Source organism: Pongo pygmaeus, chromosome 9, assembly GCF_028885625.2.
Source record: "Pongo pygmaeus isolate AG05252 chromosome 9, NHGRI_mPonPyg2-v2.0_pri, whole genome shotgun sequence".
Classification (NCBI taxonomy): Eukaryota; Metazoa; Chordata; class Mammalia; order Primates; family Hominidae; genus Pongo; species Pongo pygmaeus.
The window spans coordinates 64731660-64748270 of NC_072382.2; the positions used below are offsets into that span (position 1 = coordinate 64731660).

At 49.8% G+C, this 16611-nt stretch overlaps 1 protein-coding gene across 2 annotated transcripts in view; it reads left to right on the forward strand.

Annotated features, from left to right (window-relative positions):
* GALNT18 (polypeptide N-acetylgalactosaminyltransferase 18) overlaps positions 1 to 16611 on the forward strand; it is a 356848-nt gene that overhangs the window by 171000 nt on the left and 169237 nt on the right. For both annotated transcript variants that reach the window (XM_054438882.2, XM_054438883.2), the window contains exon 2: positions 4643 to 4835. In XM_054438882.2, coding sequence (XP_054294857.1) covers positions 4643 to 4835 — 193 coding nt within the window. The remainder of the gene's footprint in view (positions 1 to 4642; positions 4836 to 16611) is intronic.

Consider the following 16611-nt stretch of genomic DNA (forward strand, 5'->3'; position numbering starts at 1 on the left):
TTGGGTGGGGATGTAGCCAAACCATATCAGAGACTATATATGTAAAAACTGGGGAGAGGGCTGGATGTTCAGGATAGGATTTGCTGAGAAAGTGACTTTTGAGTAAAGACATAGAAATGAGGGAACTGGCCAGGAGGATGTGCAGGGAAATGCTGGAGCTGAGGCACTCAGGTGAGATGTGCCTGGTGAGTCTGATGAGTGGCCGGTGTGGCTGGAGAGGAGAAAACCAGGGGCAGAGATGGGAGGTGAGTGCTGGGCCTTGCAGGTGTTTAACAAGAAGGTGGAGGAAGGCCCTTGGAGGGTTCTGATCAGAGAAGGACATGGCATGGTAATGTTTCCCCTGGCCCAGGGGTCTCCTCAGGCCATACTTGGGGTTCCCCAACCTGCCCTAATCACATCATCCCTTTCCTTCCGCCTTCCCTGACTCAAGCACCGCTTGGTCCCCAAGCATGGCTGTCTGGTGAAGCAGCCCCTTCACTTTCCCTTTCATCCTATTTCTCCCTGGGACCCAGACAAGCACTCAGGGCTGAGTGAGGGCAGGGGGCGAGTAACAGCCTCTGTGTTGTGCTCAGAATCCTCCAAATACTCTCCTTCACACGCTCTGGCTTTGCAACTCACAGAGTTCATTGTGCCCTGCTCAATCTCTGCCTCGAGTGGGCCATCCTGAGGAGTCCTCAGCCCCTGGAGATGTGCTTCTCTTAAGTCACCTCATCAGTTGGTCAGACATGCCCAGGTAGGTCTGAATCCCTGCAGGGGCTTCAGCCAGAGTCCAATCCTGGAAGGTGCCTCATCCCTAGATGCCAGACATCAGAGGGTCTGGGTATCACTAGATAGGCCAAACACCCCAGGACCCCTGTAGAAGACCCAGCCCAGACACTTCTCCGAGGCCTCTTTGCCTGTCCCCCTTATGTCAAAGGTGGTCCCCTTTGCTGGATGACCATGTAGGCCTGCTTTCTCACTGGAGACGGGAGTGGAGTCTAGGTCTGGTTAAGCATAGACCACTTGTCTATGGACACGGAAAGCCTTCACGTGGGGCTGGATGGTGTCAGCATCTTCTAGAGCTGGAGACCTTGGCAAGGTCACCTTCCCGTCCTAACTCCAGCGGCCTGATAGGGCTGTGGGCTTTGTGGGGGCTTCAGCAGTGTTTATGGAGAGCTTACTGTGTGCCAGGCACTGTGCCAAGCTCCTTACCTGACCATCTCATTTATCCTCACACATGTTCTATGAAGAAAGCACTATTATTATCAACCCCATTTTCCAGAAGAGGAAACTGAGGCTCAAGGCGAGGTGACCAAACTGGCAAATGGTAGAGCTGGAGGATAAACCCTAGGATTCTGACTCCACAGCCGTGTTCTTAACCAACTCTTTGGAAGTAAAGAAAATTAAATAGAGTTCAGAGAGGCAAGGCCTCCTTACCTCAGGAGAGTCAACTCTAAGGTACAGGGCAGACAGGGCTGGAGAAAGGGTTGGGGGTGGCACACTTTTTTTTTGTTTTTAAAGAATCAGATAGTGTTTTCAGATTCTTGGGTCATATCATCTCTGTCATACATACTCAACTCTGCTCTTCAGCTCCAAAGAGAATATGTTAACAAGTGGATGTGACTGTGTTCATAAAACTTTATTTACAAAAACAAGTGGTGGCCCTTGGACCATGGTTTGCCACCCCTGGTATAGAGAAAAGAATGTGGAGTTTGGAGGAGCCAGGCCTTTATTCGATGTCACTGACACACTGGGTGGCCTTGGATTAGACATTTAACCTTTTCACTTTTGGTTTCATCTTGTCTAACCACTATGGGTTACTTATTAACTGATGTATTTTGAAATGATCGATTGAGTCCCTTGTAAGAAGCAGTTACTGTGCTAGGAGCTGGCAGTCCAGCAGGGGTCAAGTCAGATGTGGTCCTGCTCTGTGGAGTTGCACCAGTGAGGAGGAAGAGCGGCAACATTTGATAAGGAAATGACCTATCACAGTGCTTGACTCTTGGCAGAAATTCAACAAATATTACATCTTTCCTGCTGTAGGCCCCCCACCTCATCTTTCAGGACTCACTGGCTTTGAATTTGTCATCCTTCGTGTCCATACTGAGTGAAAAGGTAGGACCATGTGGTGTCACCAGGACTTTAATATGTTTATAATTTATTATTATGCAATGCAGGCCTAATTTTGGATCATAATTTTCCATTAACTGATCTCATTTTACTTGATAATAGCCACTTAGGTATTCGAGAGCAATAAAACTACATTTCTTTTAAATATTATATAATTCAGTTGGTTCACCGATGTAGATTTTTACTACCCCCCATTCCAAACGAATGAGTCATACATCTTTTTAGAGATAACAAGGACCTTCAAGATCATGCATGCTTGTGCTACCCTTCAAGCATGCCTAGTAGGGGAGAAGAATGAGCAAGTTCTGGGATGGAGCTTTGGGCAGGCCACTGCAATCCTGACAATGCTGTGTCTTAGAAGAGTTTGCATAGTTTGCATTTTATTCTTCAATATATCCTAATCTGTTTAATTTTCTGACTTTGCTTTTACATCTTTAAGGAAAATCAGTCACCGAGATGGTATGCCATGTTTGTCTTTGTACTTCACGTACTTTAGCAGCTCATTGCCTTATAGAGGCTGTATAGCATAGTGGGAGGACCACTGCCTGGGAAGAGCCTTCCCAGGATTGAAATCCAGCTACTGCACTTCCTTCTGTGTGAACCTGGACAAGTTTTTTATTCTCTCTATGCCTCACTTTCTTTATATATAAAATGAAGATGACAACAATTCCTACCTTATAGGGTGAGATGAGTTGATAAGAGAAAATGCTTAGGACAGAGCCTGGCTCATGGTAGGAGTGAGCACTCATCAAGTGTTAGCTCTGATGTTTATCCCAGGAGTTACAGGGGTGTCCCATTTGGAGGACGTGGCCCGGAGAGGTACCTTATGCATGTGCACCCAGTGAGTTCAGCACCTGGGAGTTCATTTACAGATCTTTTTGCATCCTCACACTGAGGTCTTGGCATCTCTGCTTTCAGGATCGTGGGCTTGCTAAGTCCCTTTCTGCTCTTGATAGCCTCTGCCTGCTTCCGGTGATGGAGGCTTCCTGCCACTGGAGCACCCCTTCCATGGTAGGAGGAGCCTATGTTTTGGAAGCCTCCCTCTTTTGTTCCCAGGCAGTCTCCTTTCTCTCAGGTGGGCTTTTAGGAGAGCACCGCGAGAGGAGGTGGCAGTCCATAGCCCCAACTCTCCAGCTTTGAAGACTTCAGAACCCTAGCTCCTTGCTCATCTCCAGCCTGTACTTAGGTGTGTCATACACCCATTGGCTCCATACAAGCCAACAAGGGGATGTGGGCAGGTGTCCCAAGCCTGCCTCCCCTGCCTGCCTCTCCTGTCCCTGACCTGCTTCTGTTTTTTCTGATCACTGTCTCATTCCAGGCTCCTGGCTCCATCTCTTACTTCCCTCATGAATCTGTGAGCATAGAAGACCCTGTCCAGTGGGCTTGCCAACTCTGTCCAATTTCTCTGATTTCTGACCTCAAATGATTCACCTGATGGCCTGTCCCAGGGAAGTAATTCCAAAGTCCTGGACTATCAACCCATGTCCTGGCAAGATCTATCTTTTAGCCCCCATCAAAAAGAGATTTCAATAACCTTCCCTTGCTATAATAATCCGAATTGCCATTCGCCGTGCACTTGTTCTGAGACATAAACTGATCTAAATGCTTTATACATTTTATTTAATGGAATCCTCACAGTCTCTGGAGGGTGGTTGGATGTTATTATCTCTGCATTCTAGGTGGGGGAATTTTGGCATTGGGAGGTTGACTGTGCTATGGTCATGTAGCCAGGACGTGGTGGAGCACTGACTGGAATACACGACTGTGTGACTTCAAAGCCTCTGCTCTTACAGTTAGTGATTCCCCTCCATTTTTCTGGGAAATTCTTGGGAAACCATGTGCTGGCCTTGAGCTGCCTCCACCAAGTCCACCAGGGCTCCCATGAGCAGGGCCCGGAGCACAGGGCAGGCTGGGTGTGGCTTGGCTGTCACCTGTGTCATGGATTTGCTATTCTGGTGGGCAGTGTCTGGAAGCAGCAGGAGGCAGTCTGGCTGGGGTGCTGACAGCCAGGTGAATGTCACGTGGTGCACCAGGCAACTCACTGCAGGACCAGACGGTGAAGAGGGAGAAGAGCTGGCAAGAACTGGGTGGAGGAGTAGACTCCCAGCTTGGGTGCCTCAATGTGGGGTGGGCTTGGGAATTGCAGGAAATGGGGGTACAGGCTAGGGACAGAGAAGCAGATGCCCAGTTTGAGGGCTGGGGCCAACATCTCTGGCAGGGAGGCAGACTGGGGAAAAAGGGGGTCCTGACTTGAAGCCATGGGGCATCAGGGTCACGTCCATCAGCTTCTCAGCAGACCCTGTCAGGTGTATTTCTCTATCTCCTGTGCCTGGTGGTTGTGGGTTAGATGAATGGATGGATTCATGGATGAATGGGTCTTTGGAAAGCATGAAAACCCAAGTCAGCCCCGACTCCTGAAAGAAGGGGCTAAGATTGTTTTACCAAAGGCTGTTTGTGAGGAAGGGAAAGGGACTGTCATGGCACATGCAGGGGTGCACTCTGACCCACTGTCTCCTGTTCCTTCTTTCTCCAGAGGCTCCTGCCAAGCCTGAGGAGGCAGAGGCCGAGCCCTTCACAGACTCCTCTCTGTTTGCACACTGGGGCCAGGAGCTCAGCCCCGAAGGCCGGCGCGTGGCCCTGAAGCAATTCCAGTACTACGGCTACAACGCCTACCTCAGCGACCGCCTGCCCCTGGACCGGCCCCTGCCTGACCTCAGACCCAGTGGGTGAGCAGAGTCAGTGACCGGGCCCTTGTCGACCTGCCTGTGGGGAGATGGGGTCCCCAGAGTGCTGGGAACAGAGCCAGGACTGGGCGCCTGGATTCTTGGGTCCCTTTCCTGCTTCAGCCAGGGCCTGTCCCCTCGGCTTGCGTTAGGCAATCACTCTCCTCTTCCCTCAGCCTCAGTTTCTCCATTAGCTGAGTAGGGGCAAAGCTTTCTTCCAGTAGAGATTTTGAGGATTAACAACTTAATTTACTCCTTAAGGACACTACAATCATCTCACATTCCTGTTAATACGTCATTTTAACCCAATTAGTTGCATTTTATGCAGAATCTTTTTTCTGTAAATTAGTTTTTAAAGTACATCCATCTTGCGGGGCTAACAAGTCATTACATCTGACAGAGAAGTCTGTCTTGACTTCTCTCTTTGTTACAGAAGGATGTTCCTTTAAGGTTCAGTGAGAATTCTTATTACTCCCAATTAAAAATGTGGGCACGTACCTCAGCCGAGAAAATCTCATTAATTTTTGTGAGCTCCCCCCACAGTGTTTTCCCCCTTTTCTCCTCATTTTTACATTTTTTTAAAAGCTGCAAACCATAGTGAGCCTATATCTGGAGTCTTTGAGAAAGATCTTGCTGCTGGGTTTGGAGGCTGTGTTCTTTTAGGGAGAAGATTCAGTTCAGCTCCACGGACATTCATTGAACACCTGCTGTATACTCTATAATTGGGTATGGTTGTTTGTGGCTCAGGGAGAACCTGGCTGGGCTAGGATGAAAGAGTAGCTGAGGATGTCCAAAGGGAGAGAAGAATGTGCTTTCACTTGCAGGTCATTTATTAAGCACTTCTGTGCCAGCATAGTCTAGATACAGGGATGATACAGTTTGGCTGTGTCTCCACCCAAATCTCATCTTGAATTGTAGTTCCCATAATCCCCACGTATTGTGGGAGGGACCAGGTAGGAGGTAACTGAATCATGGGGGTGGTTTCCCCCATACTGTTCTCATGATAGTGAGTAAGTTCTCATGAGATCTGATGGTTTTATAAGCGTCTGGCATTTTCCCTGCTGGCTGTCATTCTCTCTCCTGCCACCCTGTGAAGAGGTGCCTTCCACCATGATTGTAAGTTTCCTGAGGCCTCCCCAGCCATGCGGAAACTGTGAGTCAATTGAACCTCTTTCCTTTATAAATTACCCAGTCACAGGTATTTCTTCATAGCAGCATGAGAATGGACTAATACAAGGGACAAAGCAGTGAACAAAACATACAGAAACCCCTGCTTCACAGAACTGGCATTCTAGTTGGGTGGAGAGAGACAGTAAACAAAACGAAGAAGTCAAATATGCAGTATGTTAGATGGTGGTGAGTGCTATGGAGAAATATAAAGTTTGAGAGAGAGAGAGACACCTGGGACAAGAGTGGGGAACTGCAATTTTTCCTGGGTGGTCAGAGAAGACCTCAGTAAGAGGTGACATTTGAGCAAAAACCTGGAGGAGAAGAGGAAGCAAGCCATGGGGGTACTGTTGGAGGATGGGGGGAGTACCTTTCAGGCAGAGGAAGTGACAAGTGCAAAGGCCCTGAGGCAGAAGCATGCATGCCGTGTCATGTTTGAAGAAGAGGAAGGAGGCCCCTGTGGCTGGAATGGGGTGTGCAAGGGGGCAGTAGTTGGAGATGAGGACAGAGGAGCAACAGGAAGCAGATCATTAGGGCAGTGGTTCTCAACCTTGCTGCACATCCTACACATCAAGGGAGCCTTAAAAAACAATCCTGATGCCAAGGCCACACCCCAGACCAATTAGATAAGTGTTTCTGGGGTGGCACTCAGCTTCAGTATTGTTTAGAGCTCCTGGGTGATTCCGACGTGCAGTCAAGGTGAATCCCAGGAGAAGGGCTTCATAGACTTTTGCAAGGAGTGCGGCATTTTCCATGGGAAGGGCTTGAGCAGATTAGCAATATGCTAATTGTCACTTGCAAAGGTGCCTGTGGCTGCTATGCTGAGAACAGACTGAGGGGGCAAGGCTGGGACCATGGAGACCAGTTAAGAGGCTTTCAGATGAGAGGCAGTGGTGGCTTGGACCATGATGGCAGCAGGGGAGGTGCTGAGATAGTGTTGGATTCTGGAAATATCGTGACGGTGACCTCAGCTAAGTGTCACGGGGCCTCAGTCCACAGAGGAGCTGCAGAGACCACTCCTGGGTCTGGAGAGGAGCTGGTCTGATGGGGGCAGCACACAGGGGCTCTGGAGAAGGGTCATCAGGAATAGGGCCCTCTAATTCTGCAGGGGACTTGGCCATGACCTTGGCCAGAAGAAGAGCCACGGACTTTTCAGTCATTCTGTTACAAAACACAGGCACAGCTCAATCCATATTTGTTCAAAATTAAAGGGAAAAGGAAAAGGAAGCCAAGGAAAGGGTGGATTTTACAGATTGTAACCTGGTTATAACAACAACTGGGATTCCCACAGTGCTGGACGTGCCGATAATGCCCTTCCCATTTGGACAACAGTAACACTGCAGTGAAGGTACGCCAGGCAATGGTAGATTCTTCCCGTTTGAGTTGAGGAAACTGAAGAGCAGAAAGAGTGTTGTCTGAGGTCACACAGTCAGATAAGCAGCTGAGCTGAGCCTTGAGCCCGTGTCTCAGATGCCGGATCGTGGCTTTGACATCGGCCCACCATTGTTTATTTGACTGTGCACAATCCTGCACAATGAGAGCGCATGCGGGAGCCCTTCATCTTTGACTGAGAGAAGTGCCCCACCCACTCTCACCTGTGGGAGGAATTTGCCTGAGAGGGAGGAACTCTGAAGGACTTTAGGTGGGCAGCATTCTACAGTTTTCTTCTGAGCTGCTGGAGAGGAGCAATCGTCCTTATAGGAAGACCTTCCCTCTGCACAGAACTTTACAGTCTGTGGAGCTTCCACACCTCCCCCGTGGCACCAAGCAACTTCTGTCAGCCCCTTTCTCTAGACAGAAAAACAGAATCTCTGATAAAAGGCAGAGCAGAGCCTCCTCACTCCTCAGGGAGGGCTCTGTGAAAGTGGCTTTAACAGTGGAGGGTTCTCTTTGCACATGTACTTGGAAGGCTCTGTCTAGCTCTATTTCAGCTCACGTGCCAGACGCACGCCCAAGATTGGAGAGCTGTTGGTGGACCACACAAAACAAGTATGTGCTTAGGTAAAACAGTGCTTCCTTTTGTCTGTTAATTTCCATAAAAACATCCCTGCCTTGTAACAAGGCCATTGCTTGGCTCATCCTGCTGAATTCATTTTGGAAACATCTTTTCAAAATTTTACTCTCATCCTATTTCAAACGACACTGGCAAACATTTATATAGGATGAGCCATGTTTTCAGGCATACGTTTGTCACTTAATGTATAAGAACTCCTTGAGTCTTCACAGTAAAACCTTCTGAGGTAGGTCCTATGATTAGCCTCCATCTTACAGAAGAGGAAACTGAGGCATGGGGAGATGATATCTCCTGCCCAAGGTCACTAGTGGCAGAGCTGGGGCAGGTGGAATGGCAACAGAATTTGTGCATGTAACCGCTGTCCTACACTGCCTTGAGGCATCCATTTGTGTCACTCTAATGGGAGTGGCAGGCCCGCTTTAACAATATAGCACTGAGCATTTGCTGATCAGTTTTGGAGGGAGGACGGTCGCGTCTACATGTTGGAAAAAACTGTTTTAGTGAACATGAAACCAAGGCTTGTTGCCAAGGCTCAGAATGATGCCTGGGCTCTGGCTAATGTTGGGATTTGGACTGAGGGGATGTGGGTCAGCATGTGGAGAGGAAGCCCACAGTCACTGCAGTCTCTGGAAGATTCATGCTGTGTGGCTCTTGCCATAGCCAGAGCCCCTGTGCCTCTTGTGAATTCCGGTTTGCTCTTCGGGACTTCTGTTCCTGCTGCTTGTATTCCACACTTTGCTCTTGGTATTCTTGGCTCTAGTCTTCCAAATTCTAACCCTGATGTTATTCTTGGCTTCATTCCTAGATCAGAAAGTGAGCGTTCAGAATCCTGCCCACCCTCCTTTCTCTCACCTCTAGCTAGTCACTTACTTTGTCTCCTTTTTTTCTTGGTGCTGAAAGATGTAATCTGACCCAGCTTGTCATGTGGCTGAGATAGGACCACGCTGCGCTCAGTGCCTTATACACAAGACAGGACACAACTAGAAGGAAAAACATCGGTCCAGCCAGTTGCTAGACCTCATTTATTTTTTTATCCAGCCAACATTTACTGAGCACTCATCATGTGCCAGGCACCCAACAAAGCGTCGGACGGATGTCTCCTGGAGTTTACACTGAGATGGGAACCCAGACAGAGGTTGGTGGGAGGGTGAGTCTGCTGACCGTTTCCCAGGCTCCATGGCGGGGAGGACTTGTCCTCGCAGGCTTTTAGTAAGGCAGTGGCCTGGATGTGATGGCCACAGAAGCACTGTCCCTCTGGTGCCTCTGTGGCAGGGAGGCAGGGCCTGGAGGGTGGCATCTGCAAGGCACCTCCCTGTGCTGACTTCCCTGGGGAGAGTTGTTTTAACAGTCCAGACTCTAGAGAGACATCTGGGATCTTTGAATTTTGGGGGGTCCTGGCTTCATGGATAGGCAGAATAATGGCCTCCCAAAGATGTCCACATCCTAATCCCCCACACCTATGAATATGTAATAGGCATAGGAAGTGTGCCGGTTTTTCCAACCTCATCTGCACAAAGAGGGGACAAACTTCCTCAAGGATCCAGGCCCCTTGGCTCCTGGGGAAATCAAAATGCCATTCATCCTCCTTGCAGTGTTGTAGCAGCAGTAGAGCAGACCCCTCAGCCATGCAGGTGGGAAGACCTGGGGGAGACAGGACACTTCAGACTCTTCTGGTGAAGCCTCCTGGACCTCATCCATGTGGGGCCTTGGCCAGGGCTGGGCAGGGGTTCACTTGCTTCCTTCCTGGTCTGGGAAGATACCTAGTCTCAGGGTTGAAGGGCAGAAAGTCTTCATCCCAGCCTGGCTGGACCCAGCTCCATCCCCCATGGCCCCAGCTGCAGGCTCCAGATGTCCTATGGCTCTCTCTGTGTGCTTCCTCCTGCCTCTCGGTGTCCACCCTCTTTCTCCTTATTGGTAGGCTCCAAAATAATCTAGGAGGGGCAAGAAGAGAAAAAGGAAACATCAAGTCTCAATTGGGGTGTGGACTACAGAGGCGTACACATGCCAAAACTCATTGAACTATACACTGAAGCTCTGTGCATTTTACTGTGTGTAAGTGAAACATCATTTCTTTTTGAAAAATGGAGATGTGAGAAAGCGACTGAGGAAGTCCTTTGCCCAAGGAGTGGAGAGGTAGGAGGAGGGGACATCTTTTGGGAGGTCACTGAAAAGATGGGTGTGAGTTGTGGAGAAGGAGGATGGTACAAGGTTGAAGTGAGCTAGCCAGTGTGAGGTGGTTCAGGAAGGCAGGCTTCTCACCCCAGCGACAGCCAGGCCAGGCAGGTGGCATATGTGTGCTCTCCAGTTCTGCAGCTTTGGTCTCAGACTCATGTCACATTCTTTTCTGCAAGAAGTGGCTGTTTCCAAACAAGGGGCGCAAGGAAGTCTAAGGGATCATGGGTGTGGATAGGAGAAGTGGGGGCTCTGGTCTCCAGCTCCGGGGTTGTTGTGTTTCCATGGCAACTCTATGGCCTCCCTCCAAGGCAGCTCAGGGCAGAGCCTCTGGCAGGCACTGCCTCCTGCCTCTTGCCAGCAGATCTTCAGAGGCTCCTAAGCCTTATCAATAATGACTTTGCCCTTCTCACCAGTGTCCCCTGAGGCCCATGTCCCTCCCTCCCAGGGGTTAGGATGGACTGACTGGCTCTTGGGTTTGACAGGTGGGTTAGGGCTTGGGGCTAGGACAGGAGGGGTTGGCAAAGGCGGTCAGAATAAGTTCTGCAGCCCTAGGTGGGGATAATTGGGACAGATCCACACGCAGGCTCACAAAAGAGCCCTGGGTCTTTTTTGTAAATTAGGGATGGTACTGCAAAGTTTGTGTAATGTTTGTAGTGCTCACGGGCCACTGCCTGACACATAGGAACTGCTATTTAACTTTTAGTCACTTTTATTATCTGGGTCTCTGACTTGTAAAAGAGAAGACTTGGGGGAACATGTTCATGACTTTAACAACCTGAAGGACTGCTATGTGGACAAGGAGCACATGGGACAGGGCACTGCCCTGGCAGTAGATGAGAGCAGGGCCAGACAGGCACTGCAGGACAGGTTACACAGAAGTCCCTGGGGGAGTGATTTCTCTCCAGCCCCAGAGTTCTGGGCATCAGAGGCCGAGCCCTGAGCCAGGCTTTGCTAGAGAGCAAAGTTGCCCCATTCTTCCTTAGAATCTGCCTTCCCCTGCCCTGGCAGATCTATCAGGACCTGCCTTTCCCTGCCCCAGCAGATCTGCTCTGCCCCACCTTTGTCAGCTGTAGATGCTACGGGCCTGGCCTGCTCACTGACAAACCCACCACATAGAGTATCCCTAATGTGGCTTTTCCATCAGAGCCAGCTGGCTTTTGTTCCCTGGGTGGCTGTTCATTCAGCCCAGGGATCCCACATTCCCCAGATCTCTAAGATGTCTTGGGGACAAATGGTATCCCTGCTTCCTGTTGGTTGCTTACATTGTAAATGATTCTCTTTCCTGATTTCCTATTTTCCGTCTACATTTTACATAGCAGGGCCTTTCTCTAAATTGGTAAATTCACCTGAAAGGATGATGGTTGAACTTCTGCCTCTGGATGAAAGTTGGATGTTTTGATGATCACATATACTTAGCAGTTTACTCATCAGCAATTCCTGCACCCAATTCTGCTCTTAGATGCAGGCCTGGCCGATTTCTCTTGCATCGCAGAACTCCCAGTTCGCAGATGTCCATTGTCTCTTCCATATCTGGGCCAGATGTAGTGTCTTGCCAAATCTCTGAAGTCCTGGATATACTTAGTATCCCCACCCTGCCTCCATCATCCTGTTCTTCACCCCTTTGGCTTGTGGGATGATCTAGTCTTATTGCTGCAGTCAGGCAGGGAGTAAATGTACAACTCAGTGATTCCATTCCCATCAGGTCATGGTGGAATTCCCATCCACAGAGCACTTATGGACCTGAATTCTTTCTGCTGTTCATTTATTCATGTGTTCATTCAGCCCATCACCAGGTGCATTCTGAATTTCTACTCTATGCTGAACTTCATACCCGGTATTAGGGATACCTGATGAGCAAAGCAGACACGGCCCTAACCTTGTGCAGCTTATAATCTAGTGGAGACACTGACGTTTGTTAAATGATCACATATAAAAACATGTTGCAATAGCATGTACATGGCATGAAAGAAAAGCAGAATCTGTGAGAGTCTCACAGGGCACTGGACTCCAGCCCAGGAAGGGAATTGGTCTTTCTCTGCTGGGTTATGTACGTGTTCTCAGGGAGCAAGGAACCAAACCTATGCAGGTGACCACAGGTGGTTGGGATTTTTTTGAAGGCTGACGAAGGCCTACAATCACACAATCAGAAGCCACACAGGCAGGCTCTGGAGGAGGCAGCGTAGTTCAAGACATCCTGGACAGCTCTAGCCTGCCATCCTCTTTGCCCCACTTCTGCTGTGTTTCTAACAGTGACTTCATGTCCACGTCTACGGTTCACTCACTGACAACGCCCTTCTTCCTGTTCATCATTTCTGCTCCCCTGGGCCTCACTTGTCACCTTCTTAGGATCTCCTACATTCAACCCCTCCATGAGAAAGGCTGGACAGGGCCACTGGTCATTCTTTAAAATTACTAGATCCAGCTATGCAGAGCTTCTGTGCTAGGCTGCCTCATAGGCCTGCAGCTAGCTCTTTGATGGCTATTTGGGGCTCAGGAAATCAGTCACTGGTCCTGTTAATTTTGAGTCAAATGGAGATGCCACACAACAGAAGACACAGCAGCCTCGGTGCAAGCAGTCACCGGGACTGTACATCTCAGAGGCAGGAGTGTCACAGGAAGACCATGTTGGGCTTCAAAGGCTCGGTAGTGTTGATCGTATTTGTCCATGTCATCCTGCTAGACAGAATACAACCTCTCCATTCTTCATGCAGATTTGGCATCCTGGGAACAACTCCTTCATTTCGCCCCTCCTCAAGGTCTCTGGGTTGCCAGTGACACAAGACCACTGTCTCACTATCGGCACTTCCGGGTGGGTATAGAAAGGAAAATATAGAAACCATCATTCAGCAGGGTTATGAAGACAAGCTTTGGAATCAAATGAGCCCAGGTTTAAAACCTGGAAGATAACTTACCATCTCGACTCTATTTCCCTCAACTGTTAAATGGGGGATAATAATGCTATTTACCATACAGAATTGTAGAAAGGAATAAAATGGGGAAAATAGTAAAAACATCTGAACAAGTCTCAGCATGGTTTCTGGCATATGGTAAACAGTAAATGGAAGTTTTTAGTATTATTTCTGAGTATTCCGCATGGAGCAGCCAACACCCTGCAGTCTCTTAGCCCCAGAGGCTATGGGGATACAGATACCAGCCAGAAGGAGGGACAGTCTTGATTGTTCACTTGGCCAATGGGAACCTCCACACTGCCCTCATCCTCTGGTTTTATTATGTCCTGCAATCTGGGAGCTGACAGGCCTGGGAATCTAATCTGGAAAGATCTGGAAGAAGCTAGATGTATCTGAGTAAGGCCAGAGGATAATCAAGCTAGTCCCATGGGTACAGGTAGGAGACAGAGGCTGGAGTGAGGCCATGGTGGCCATGAGGGCCAAGAAGACAGTGCCGATCCTGGGGCCAGACCCTCTCCCTGGGTGTACGTCCCAGGGGGTTAGTGAGCCTGAACACTTGTATGCTGACTATAGCTGAGAGGGGAGGGACTCTCCAGGAAAAGCCTGGGGAGAAAGCAGGACCAGGAAGATCCCCTCAGGGGAGTGGTTGCCTGGAGTTCCACCGTCTCACTTGCTTTGTCAGGTGGTCCCCGCCTCCACTCCCAGAACCCTGGCATAGCTGGATGCTGTTCCTAGTGTGTCTTGGCAGACAGACCCCAGTTCACAGTCTACTTTGATCTTCATTCTAGAACGGGCCTGCTCACTCTTCCCACCCCCCACCCCCAGGTCAAGCAGCCTCTATGAACAATTCACTCTGATAGACTAGGACCTTGCAGACTTGCTGAGGTCAAAGAGGGGAGGGTCTGCCAATCCAAGATGGAGGTGTCCGGCTATAGCACATGAGGTCTGGCCACCATCCCGGGTCTTATCTGGTGGCCGAGAGCCGGGCTTTACCTCACTTATTCCTCCACTGCTTCCCCGCCTCTCACATGATCGTACAGCACTGCAGCCCTTGATGTAAATTTGCCTCATACATATCTCCAAACAGTCCTGGCGGATCTCTGCAGAGAAGCCCCCTAAGTTGTTGCTCCCCATCCCTGCATCTCCTTCTGTGTGCAGAGCTCGATAGCATGGAGTCTGTCATGACCATCAATTCCGGCTTGTTAGACAACCATATCCCTCCGCTCTCAGAAATGCCTTGTTTTTTTTTATCTCTAGTGGAAAATGGCTCAGCTTTGAACAAGAATAAAAGTAAAAAGGGAGGTTTTCATGGCTTAATTTTACAGGAAAATATGCCTGTTCTCAAAATGAGCATGGGCTCGGTCTTGTGCAGTTGTGAGTTCTCAAGGAGCTTAAACACGGAAGGGCTGGTCCCAGAGTGTGACTCCCAGAGCTCTGTGTCCTCAGCCCTTCTCTGCAGAGGTGAGCAGAGAGGCAAGTGCAGAGGCAGACATCAGGGCAGAGGGGAGGGAGGCTCTGGGCTAGTAGGCAGGGTCCCAGCTGCGGCACGACTGGAGCAGAGTGTGTGGGTGGCCCAATTCTGGAAAATCCAGGTGCTCTGGGAGGGCATCTTAGCAGTACAGATTTGGGAGCAAAGGCCACCGGGTCAGTGCTGGGTTGCCAGGCCAAGAAAGTGGCTGGACTCTGGAGCAAAAGCTCTGGGCTTGGGTCCAGAGCAGTCCTCTCCCATGCAGCTCTTGGAGGTGTGTTCTTTTCAAGGTGACTTGGACTACAGCACAAAGCCCTCTGTCGTGAGTTCAGTGTCTGCAGTGATGAGGATGGCATGACCAGGAAGGATGTAGATGTCTTGCTTGAGATGTTCTTCTTCCCTCTTTTTGCCCCTGCCCTTCAGCAATGTACATTCTGCTTCAGTGTTGAGGTGAAGATACTAACTACAGACCGTGTCATGATGTGGCATGCACGTGTGTTTTGTGGAACCTGAAAGGGAATTTATTCAACAAACGCCAACGGAAGACCTGCTGCTTGCATCATGGTGTGTGGCAGTGGGCAGGAGGCTGTGAGCAAGGCCAGTCTGTGCTCTCAGAGCTGGTGGTGTAGGCATGGAGGACCGTCTGACCTGGTGTGCCTAGGACTTTCAGTGCTGAAACTGGGAAGGTCCTGGGCAAACTGGGATGAGCTTGTCACCCTATGTAGTCACGATGGTGGCAAGGGGATGTGTCCTGTGGCATTTGTGGGTTGGGAGGGAGGGGAAGTTGGAAAACATGTAAGATAGAAGAGCCTCAATCTTGCGGAGAGAAGCCATCTGAGTGATCCTTTCTTCCCATGTCCTTATTCTGTGACCAAGACATAGAGCAGAGAGGGAAGGTGGCTCGTTCATGGTCACACAGCAAGGTGGGGCAGAGCTGGGAATAGCACCTGGGTGACTTCATCCCCTTCAAACGCTTTCCCTAAAATGATCCCCCCATATCATCTTCCTTATCCTGCTCACCCCTCGCCTCTCTGCTCACCCAGGGCCACATTAAGTCAGGTGTGGAGGAACTGAAGGCCGAGGGAAGGTGTCTCCTGATGCCAAGAGAGAGGCCACACAGCAGCATGGCTGTCGCCAGGAGGCCCCGGCAGTCCCAGGAGAGAAGAGAAAAGAAGGATTTAAGGAGGTCAGGGAGTTTGGCCTGAAGGGATTACAGTGTAAAGAAACTGAGCACTTCTGGAGACTGTGAATGTGAGGAATTGGGGCCATTCATGCAGGAGGAGGGGGGACAGGAGAACAGGAGCCTGCTGGCAGGGGGGAGGACCGGGACCTGACTCTCCTTCCAAGGGAGGAGGTTTGTAAGAAAAAGGAGCAGTCCGACATCAGCGGCAGGCACTCAAAATGTAGGCCGTAGATAAAACAAGCAAGCTGTTAGGTTCGTTTCATTCCAAAAACATTCATGGAGTGCCTACTAAGTGCCAGACTGTGGTCCAAGGTTGGGAGACAGCACAGTCCGAAAGCAAAGTTGCTGCTCTCAGGGGGCTTCATTCTAGTAGAGCGGGGCAGACAATAAACAGGTTCGAATGTGATGCCGTAGAGAATGTGTTCAGCTATGTTCAAATGAGTTTTCCTATGAAAACTTTATGTTCAAAACTCTTTCTTGTGAAAATCGTGATCAGCAGGGCTTAACTTATTATACAAATACAGCATTTCATTCTGCGTGGAGAAAGACCATCAGGAGACCAGCTTCCGGAGACTGGCCGCTCAAACCATCAGGGCTGCTACTGGGAGGAGTTAAAATTGGTCTCCTCAGAAGGGGGAGACTGGGCACTACGTTCAGAATTAAGAAGGGAAGAGAGTGGGGGGAAGTAGTTAACCCCCATCTCTGAACACCCTGGAAATTTGGATACTGAGGCTCTGGGAACGCAGAGCAGACCCCCTGGGGAAGTGCAGAGAGATACAGAAGCAAAGTCTTCATGGCTGGTGGAGTTTAGTAGGGAGGACAGTGAACTTGTGCCAATCCATTGGCCTTCTTGGGAGCTGTCT